At 49.1% G+C, this 9,741-nt stretch overlaps 1 protein-coding gene across 1 annotated transcript in view; it reads left to right on the forward strand.

Moving 5' to 3' along the window:
- Positions 1-4,364, forward strand: part of LOC104998974 (chromosome unknown open reading frame, human C10orf99) — a 10,074-nt gene extending 5,710 nt beyond the window's left edge. The window contains exon 3 of the mRNA XM_010854373.1: positions 3,463-4,364. Within this exon, the coding sequence (XP_010852675.1) occupies positions 3,463-3,548 (86 nt within the window). The 3' untranslated portion in view covers positions 3,549-4,364. The remainder of the gene's footprint in view (positions 1-3,462) is intronic.
- The last annotated feature ends 5,377 nt before the right edge of the window (positions 4,365-9,741 follow it).

Here is a 9,741-nt window from a genome sequence, read left to right on the forward strand (position 1 = left end):
AAAAATAAAGTCTGACACTGTTTTCACTGTTTCCCCATCTATTTCCCATGAAGTGATGGGACCGGATGTCATGATCTTCATTTTCTGAATGTTGAGCTTTAAGCCAACTTTTTCACTCTCCACTTTCACTTTCATCAAGAGGCTTTTGAGTTCCTCTTCACTTTCTGCCATAAGGGTGGTGTCATCTGCATATCTGAGGTTATTGATATTTCTCCCGGCAATCTTGATTCCAGCTTGTGTTTCTTCCAGTCCAGCGTTTCTCATGATGTACTCTGCAAAGAAGTTAAATAAGCAGGGTGACAATTTACAGCCTTGACGTACTCCTTTTCCTATTTGGAACCAGTCTGTTGTTCCATGTCCAGTTCTAACTGTTGCTTCCTGACCTGCATACAAATTTCTCAAGAAGCAAATCAGGTGGTCTGGTATTCCCATCTCTTTCAGAATTTTCCACAATTTACTGTGATCCACACAGTCAAAGGCTTTGGCATAGTCAATAAAGCAGAAATAGATGCTTTTCTGGAACTCTCTTGCTTTTTCCATGATTCAGCAGATGTTGGCAATTTGATCTCTGGTTCCTCTGCCTTTTCTAAAACCAGCTTGAACATCAGAAAGTTCACGGTTCACATATTGCTGAAGCCTAGCTTAGAGAATTTTGAGCATTACTTTACTAGTGTGTGAGATGAGTGCAAATGTGCAGTAGTTTGAGCATTCTTTGGCATTGCCTTTCTTTGGGATTGGAATGAAAACTGACCTTTTCCAGTCAAAAAAAAAAAAATGGGCTTTCTCTAAAGCATTTGAGAAGTTGGTAACCATCTATATGGCAGCATTGTTTTAAAGGAATGTTCCATTTGTTGGTTCTCTTGGGACTTGAGGGGTCTCAGGTTTAGGTGTGGTCAGACAGACAGCTGTCCAGGCCTCACCAGCCAGGAAACTCCGTGACACTGAGCTTCTGTCAGGCTGCCCTCCTTCCATGGGTCCTGAGGCTGTCAGCGAGGGGACTCCTGGGGAGGGCTGGAGAGGCCTTGTGGGAGGGTCCTTGGGGTCTGAGAGAGTGCCTGTACATCCTGCAGGCTTCCTAGGGCCTGAGAGCTCCATGCCACCTTCCCCGCTTTGAAGCCTCACACAGTGACTTGAATTATAGTGGGAGGCAGGGGCTGAAAGGGACACAGAGATATTCCTCTCCACCATGGGGTTTCCCCTGTCTTCAGAAAGGAGCCTAGACTACAGAGACAAAGGTTATCCACTGAAGACCTTGAGTGTGATAACGTGAGGGTTTTGGCAACTTTGGAAGGTAGCGAGGTGGACACCAGGGCTCAGTGCAACAGACGGGGGAGGTGGAGAGGGTGCGCATCCTGCCCAGTGGACTCATCAGAGGGGCTCAGGTTAGCGGTCTTGTTCCTTGTAATTACACCTGTCAGCCACGGCTGCATAATAAAACACCTCCAGCTTCAGTGGCCCAAAACAATATGTAGATATCATCTGCTATGAGTCTATAGGTCAGCTGAACCATTCTTCCAGTCTTGGATGGGCTCATTCATTTTTCCAAGGGTTTGGATAGGTACTTCTGCTGAGCCTCTCTGGGCTCTCTCACATGTTTGGGGGGTCAGTGGGATGAAGCTAGGATGGTCTCAGTTGAGTGACTGAACTCTCTTCCACAAGGCATGGAAGAGTCATCCTCTGACAGGTAACTCAGGCTTGTTCACCTGGGGACTGCAGGGCTCCACCTACACAAGGGGAGTACCTAAGGCCTCTTTAGGCCTCAGAACTGATCCATATTCGTTTCCACTTCATTCTCTGGGCCAAAGCAAGTCACCAGACCAGATTCAAGGAGCAGGGAAATAGACCCCTTGTCGTGATGGGAAAAGATGCAAAGTCACGTTGCAAAGGAAGGTTAGAGAACTCTATCCTTACTTGCACTCAGTTAACGACAGAGGATGAGATGGCTGGATGGCATCACTGACTCGATGGATGTGAGTTTGAGTGAACTCAGGGAGTTGGTGATGGACAGGGAGGCCTGGCGTGCTGCAATTCATGGGGTCACAGTGTTGGGCACGACTGAGTGAGTGAACTGAACTGAACTGAACCACATTATTTATTGTAGGAACCAGAGAAGAGAGTCTTGGGGCTTGAGGGTGGGGATAGGGGGTAGAGCGGAAGCAGTGGTCAGGAAATCGTGGTTCTCCATCAGAAATGCTAGTAGAAAACTCTCACAATACAATATTAATAGAAAGGAGTAGTTAACACTGTATATTACTATGATTATCACTATGGGAAGGCAAAAGCACTTTCAAATAGGAAGAAAAAGAAAATTACACCAATATTAGCACTTATTTATGATTAAGACATGAAGCTATGGAAGAATTATGATAATTAAATTTATTTTTTGTACAGCTAGTAATTATATAGCAACTACGGCACGGCACTTACATCTGCTAACTCAGTCAACCCTCACAATAATCCAAAGAGTTAGATACTATTGCTCTTCTTATTACAGACAAGGCACCAACGCACAGAGAAGTTTAGTCAGCTGTTGAAGGTCACCCAGCTAGTAAGTAAGGGGTAGAGCTGGGCTTTGAATCCAAGTAATCTGCTCCAGAGTCTATGCTCTTAACTAGTATACCACCTTGCATATAGTAATAATCCAGAAACTAAAACAGAAAAAAGAATATTACCATAATTTAATAACCATCTCATTCATATTTCCCTTTTTCATGCAAACATGTTTACCTAGCTTTATTTTTATTATACCTTGTTTTTTTTTTTCAATTTTTAAAATTAACATTGTATTGTATGTGTTTTTCTTCAAGGTGCTGTATAGTCTTCATAGCCACAGGGCTTTATCCCAGTTAAACATTTTTTTCATCACAACATATCATTTAGTAATTAACCATTTCTCTACCACAGGATATTCAGACTGTTTCCAGAATTTTTTCCTGCTGCTAAAAGCAAAACTATGAAGACTAGCTTAATGCGTGCAGGCTTTGCTTTCCTTCTGGATTATCCCTCCCACAAACGGGACTGGTTCATCAAAAGATGCAAACCAAGCCTTGAGACACACATTACCTGAGAAAGAGGAGACAGCTGAGGGTTCAAGGGTGAACCCTCTCACCACCACCATCAGAAACAGACCTTCCAGACCCCTCGATTTTAGTGGACTCTGCTCTTGACAGAGACGGTTGAACAGATAAACTTCCTTCCCTCCATCTTCTGCTAATAAATAAGATTTCTCCCCCATGGGATAGAAATAGCCCGGGCTGGTCATGTTTGCAATGAAAGACCCCCTCTGGGCATCCCAGAAAGAGGGTAAGATCTGACACTTGCTTTGATTTTTTTTTAAACATATCTTCCTATCTAAAAAGTAATCTTAATTGTGTTTCTCCCTTTCCCCCACCTTGACTCTGTCTGCCTCTCTGCCTCTTGTCTGATCTTGTCTGTTCTTGTCTGCCCGCTGCTTCTTCCTAGGACACCGTACGAGAAACTGCAGACCATGCAAACTCAAGTCAAAGCTCCGCTTTTGGGTGGTTCCTGGGGCACTCCCACAGGTGTAGTGCGCCCGCAAACAGGCTCCATACCCCTGAGACCCTCACGATTAATTCTTAAGGCACCCAGAAGCCTTAGGTTCCCCCAGGGTGCTCCCCTCAAAGTCGGGACTGATGACAAAGCCTCTGCCCATGAACCTGAGCTTCCTTTCTTAAAGACACAGCATTTCTTGCCTACTGTGTTGGACTGTGCTCATGATTTTTTTAGAAAAGCCTCAACTAGAATCTTCTGAAAACCACACCATGGATTCGAAAGTCCAAGCTCTGGAATGCCTGTTTCTTGCTGTATGGTTTTGGGCAAGTAACTTAGTCCCTCTGGGCTCAGGCTGGCTTCAGAGATACAAACTCCAGTGAGAGAAGACATCCAAGGAAGGCGCCAACGGGCTTCACTTACCCCTTTCAAGCCTCATGGCAGTGAGCTAAGGTGTTAGAGGGCTTCATCTCAGGCAGCAAAGGCCCCGGCATAGTTTCAGAACTCCAGATCCTGGTATCAATCATCCACCAACCTTCAGAGTCATTGTGAGCCAGGTCCAGCCCACCCAGCCTCAGTCTCCATCTGGCCACTTGCACACGGATAATCAAGACTCCATCGTGACCTGAAGAGCTGCAAATCCAGAGACTTCTGAGCCTGCTAGAATGAAGGGTAACAGGGACCCAAGAATGGCCAACCAGCAATGCAGAGGCTCAGCTGACCCAAGACACACCTAAGCTCCTAGCTGTCCCACATCCCATGGCCCCTGCAGGAACCCTTGCCTGATTTTCTGATGTGAGTCTGCTGTAAAGAGCATGCGATGAAACAAACTGTAAATAAATAAACAAAATACACGGCACATGGTTGTTTGAGAAAACCGGGGGTAGGACCTTCGGTAGGACCTTGGGCTTCCCTGGTAGCTCAGACACTAAAGAATCTGCCTGCAATGTGGGAGGCCTGGGTTCGACCCCTGGATTGGGAAGATCCCCTGGAGGAGGGCATTGCAACTCACTCCAGTCTTCTTGCCTGGAGAATTCCATTGACAGAGGAACCTGGCGGGCTACAGTCCATGGGGTCACAAAGAGTCAGATACGACTAAGCACAGCACCGCACAGGAGGCAGGACCTGAGTGAGACACAGCTGTCTGCTGCAGGAAACCCACTCGCTGAGGCCTCTCCTGCAGGCAACACCCTCGTCACAGCACAACCTAACCATGAAAGGGGGCAGGGCTGGGGAGTGAGGAACTGATGGGAGCAAGGGTCTCTGGTGTGCCGGTTTGACACACCAGCACTCCCCAGGATTTTCATGTGATCTGGTCAAGTCAGTTCCCGTTTCTGTAAAATGGAGAGTCCAAGGCCTATTCAGAGAAGCTAATGTGAGGCCCCAACAAGTAGACAGATGTAAAGTGCCCACAAGGGGCCCGGCACAAACAGAGGAGCTTGGTTCCAGAAAGCCCCTCCCTGCCTTCCCTGCCCCCATCCTGGAGGGAATGTTTATGTCCAAGTGAACATGCAACTGTGGAGAGGAGACTCAGAGGGAACAGATGGCCCACGTCTAAGAGGCTTATCCCTCAATAAATTTCCTTCTAATCTGCTTCTCCCGGCAAGGTGAGAAGCCCCTCCCTACATCATCCCACGGCTGTCTGAAAATGCCAGACCCACCAGGTGTGAGGCTGATGAGCAGAAGTTCCCTGGCACCCGGCAATGGGGACAGTGGTCCCAGGGCAAGCCCAGGGTCCTCACCTCATCCTAGGCCAGACATTTCTGTTCCTGCCAGAAACTTAATTTGCGAGCTCATCCACTCACCCACTCAGTCACCCATTCCTGGGGTAGGTAACTGTCAGAATGTGCTAGTTCCAGGGCTCAGAGAAGAGCAGATTCAGTCCTTGAGGGCTGAGAAGCCTTCACTGCTCTGCACAGTGAGGTAAGAACAGAGGACTGGGCTCAGGAGTGGACCTGAAAAGAGGAAGAGCTGCTGCCTGTGCTGATTCTGGGAGAGTTCTAGCTGGAGAAGAGACGGATATGTGTGTGTACGTGTGTGTGTGTGTGTGTGTGCGCACGCACGTGCGTGCTGGGGTAAAGCAGGGGTAAGACTTGAGTGTTTGAGAGGAATCCAGCAACTGGACAGCAAAATGGGGAACAATGGGGAGGTTTCAGTCTGGGACCATAAGAGCACCCAAAGTTATCAGGTATTTTGAGCTTATCCTGAGGACAATGGAGCGGGAGAAAACGCAGGTAGGAAGAACCATTAGGAGGAGATGGAATGAGGTAGAACTAAGGCAGGGCAGCGAGGAAGATACAGAGGCGAGGGATTTGAGGTATTGAGTGGACAGGGAGAGTCTTAGGAATAACACTATTCAAGGCTCTCAGGGGACTTCCCTGGTGGTCCAGTGGTTAAGATTCCATGCTTCTAATGCAGAGGGTGTGTGTTCGATCCTTGCTTAGGGAACTAAGAGCCCACATGCCACAGGCATGGCCAAAAAAGTGGGTGGGGGGAGGGGGGAAGGCTCTTGGGGACCTAAGAGGATACAAAGAAAACCAGACATGTGGAAGTGGCTTTGCATTACAGAACTGGAATTCTTCTGTCTCCTTAATGATCCCCTTGAAGAATCCTAACATACTGGCAGGTGACAGTAGTGTCACTAGAGAAAGTGTGCCGTCTCCATGGCAACTGAAGGGGCCCACGTGCCCTGACTGGGTAGGGCCCCACTGCAATTGGCAAGGCACAGGTTTCTCAGACAGACTTGGGCTCAAAGGATGACTCTGTCACGTGGCCTCTGTCGTGTGACATCAGGAAGTTCAGACGACCTCTCAGAGTCTCTGGTTTCCCATCTGGAAATGAGGCTAAGGCTGCCTATCAGAGGCCCATGAGGGAGAGGAAATCAGGAAGTAAAGAATGTCTGGCTCTGAAATAGTAGCCTCATTTGCTCCCACTAAACTGAACACATCCAGGACTCTCCACCTCCCCACCTCCACTCAAGACTAGGTCCTCCAGGGCCAATCCCATCCCCAGCTGTGGCAGAACTTCCTGTTGGAAACCACACGCGCTTTACAGCCCTGCGTGCCCACTCACTCTGCTGATTCACCTGAGCTTATCTCTGGGCAGACTGTCCAGGCTGAACCAGGTTCTGGAGTCCCGGCTGGTTAATGTTCACGCTGGACCCCACATGTGACTCCCCTGACTGTGCAGCCGCTTGCCCAGTCATGGAAGCATCATAAAACTTCTAGAATCTGGGTGTGTCTAGGAATATAGTCTGGTCTCCCAAGTGGTGGCTGGACCTTGCCTGTTTACAAGCAGTCCAGTAACGTGTGGCCAGCTCCAGAAGCAGGCTTGTTACCAATAGCTCCATCTCTGCATGAGGTCATTGGTTTATCTGCTGTTTAATCCGTCCAATTGCCCTGCCTCTCAGGATTTGCAAAGTATGAGCCAGAGAGTGGAAGTTATCAAGCTGTCAGAACTGAAAAGTTCCTTACACACATAAAAATGCAACTCTTTCACTTGTTCAACTCAGGGCTTAAATATGCTCCGGATATGGGCGCTTATACATATGCAGTAGTCCCCTACAGCCTTTCCCTCAACTACTTCACACTTTTCCATGTCTTGCCTGGCTCAGCAGGCATTTCATTGTATCCCCTTTGGCTACTCCACTCTACCAGTTTATGGATGGTTGGAGGGGGCGGAGCATTTCAAAGGCCTGCAGAATGTCAGCTGTTGACTAGAACCAGGAACCAGGACTCAAAATACTCTCAAGTGTCTGTTCATTGATTCATGTACTCAGTCATCATTCACCCAGTCAACGACTGCTCATTGAGGACCTCCTGAGGGACAACAGGTCCTGTGTGGATACTAAAGCAACCTATGCACGAAACACGGTCGCTCCCCTAAATGATTCATGGCACCCTGGGGGAGACACCAAAGCAGACAGATTACACACTGGATTCTTTTAAGGGCCCTGTCAAGGTCCTAAGGAGGGACCAGTTCTGTCTGGGGGCAGAAGCATGCCAGGGGGGAAAAAAAAGCTTTCTGGAGGAGAAGACATTCTTGGGAGTGTCCTTACCCAGGCTCAGCCATGTGGCAGGCTGCGAGAACAATGGAGACTGCTATAAGGTGAAAATAGGTGACGTCAGGGCTGGAGCCTTTGCCCACCTGTGTGGATGCCACAGTGACCAAGAGCCAGCATTACTGCACAGGATCCCAGCCAGTGGGTACTAGCTCCAGCTAGATGGGGACCGGGGAAGTAGAGGGCAGCCCCAGATTCCTGCCCCCTAGAGAAGGAAATGGCAACCCACTCCAGTACTCTTGCCTAGAGAAACCCATAGACGGAGGAGCCTGGTGCAGGCTACAGTCCATCCGGCCGCAAAGAGTTGGACATGACTGAGCGACTTCACTTTCACTTTCACTTTCTTTCCAGATTCCTGCAGAGTCTCTCAGTTAGGGGAACAAGTCAGGCTTTAGACAGATAAGAAGAGGAATGCCATCTCCATGTGAGAGGAAACAGAGGCAGCCACCCTACACCTGGCCTGGACACAGCAAGGGGACAGAGGGTGGCCACACTTCACAGCAAACAATGTCCAGAACTCCCCAGCCCTGCAGAACCCCTGCTGTGGGAAGCAACTCCCCAATTTCAGCCAGCTGAGGACACCTGGTCCAGACCTGTAGAGGACTGTCCTCAGGGCTTCACCTGAGCTGAGACGGGCGGAGCCTCACAGTCATGTTCAAACAGGGTTCATCCCCTGATTCTATGTCTTCGTCCTCAGGACCAAATCCTACCTTGGACCACAGCTTCCAGGCCAGGTGTAGGGTGGCTGCCTCCGTTTCCTCTCACATGGAGATGGCATTCCTCTTCTTATCTGTCTAAAGCCTGACTTGTTCCCCTGAGAGACTCTGCAGGAATCTGGAAAGAAAGTGAAAGTGAAAGTGAAGTCGCTCAGTCATGTCCAACTCAGTCAGTTTTGTTGGAACTCAGCAACTGGACAGAAGAGCTCAGGATGCCAAGTACCAAGGGCAGATGTCTGTCTCTAGATGGTCTCATCCCAGACAGCTGGGATAGTAGCAGGGTGCTGGAGACCTACCCTTCCCCCTTCCAGAGCAGGGTCATTAGGAAGATGAGCCTGGAAGCAGGCATCTGCTTCTCCCCACAGCCTCAACACCAGAACCTGGGAGAACCTTTTACCCAACATCTCCTGGTGCACGTGTGCACATATGACCTGGGCATGCACGTTTACATGAGGAAACATGGGCGATGCACTGGTGTATTGGTGTGCACATATGTGTGCACAAATGGGACTAGAACTCACATGTGTTTGGGGGCAGCTGTGTGAATGTGTATGAGTACGGGGGAAGGCACTCAGATCAGATATGAGCAAAGAGGTCATAAGAGCCTAACCTGGCATATTGGCAGATGGGGCTAGAACACACATGCGTGCCCAGGCTGGCAGCTGGCACTCAAATTCCCACTAACAGCTGGACCAGCTGTTGTACATCTACCTGAGGAAGAGCCCTTGGAACCTGCCCTAGAGATGACTGATGAGATATTTCACAGCAGGTGCCGTGGTGGGGAGGCCCAGAGGAGAGGAGCATGTCACCCTGCATGGGGTGATGGGCATGTAGAGGACAAGGCAATGCGTGTGCCGAGACTGCCCAGGGCATTTGGGTGAGGGCCACACCACCTGTCTCAGGACAGGTGGGACCTTCCTTCCCAGCTATGAGCAACTGAGCTCTCCAGGCCGTTTCCAGACCCTCGGTACCACAATGTCAAGATCAGAGTCCAGGGTGAGAATCTCCATCAAGACCTGCTGTTTTCCTTGGTTCTCGGGCACTTTGTTTGAGGACTGGTGCCAGCCCAGAGTGACCAACTCCTTCCAGTTAACCTTAAATCTTACTGGTTCTAGCACTGAAAATCCCATATCCCTGGAAATCCCTTCAGTCCCAGGCAAACCAGGCTGCTAGTCACTCTAGCAGATCTAAACAGGTACAACTGAAGGGGGACAGTCTTTTTAAGAAAAAGAATATAAACTATAAATACAAAGCTGGGCTATGGAAGGACCAGGCGTGAGCAAGGGGCTCAAGAACTGAAGCGTCAGGAGCTTCATGGTGATTGTACTCTGCCATGGAAAGAGTTTCAACTATTTTTGGAGCCAGGCTAAACTGGGCATGAACCCACACTCTCTCCCACTGGCTGTGTGAGCCTGGGCAAGTGACTTACCCTCCCTGTGCTTTAACTTATTCCAT

The sequence above is a fragment of the Bison bison genome, unplaced genomic scaffold, assembly GCF_000754665.1.
Source record: "Bison bison bison isolate TAMUID 2011002044 unplaced genomic scaffold, Bison_UMD1.0 scf7180017864341, whole genome shotgun sequence".
In the NCBI taxonomy this organism is placed as follows: Eukaryota; Metazoa; Chordata; class Mammalia; order Artiodactyla; family Bovidae; genus Bison; species Bison bison.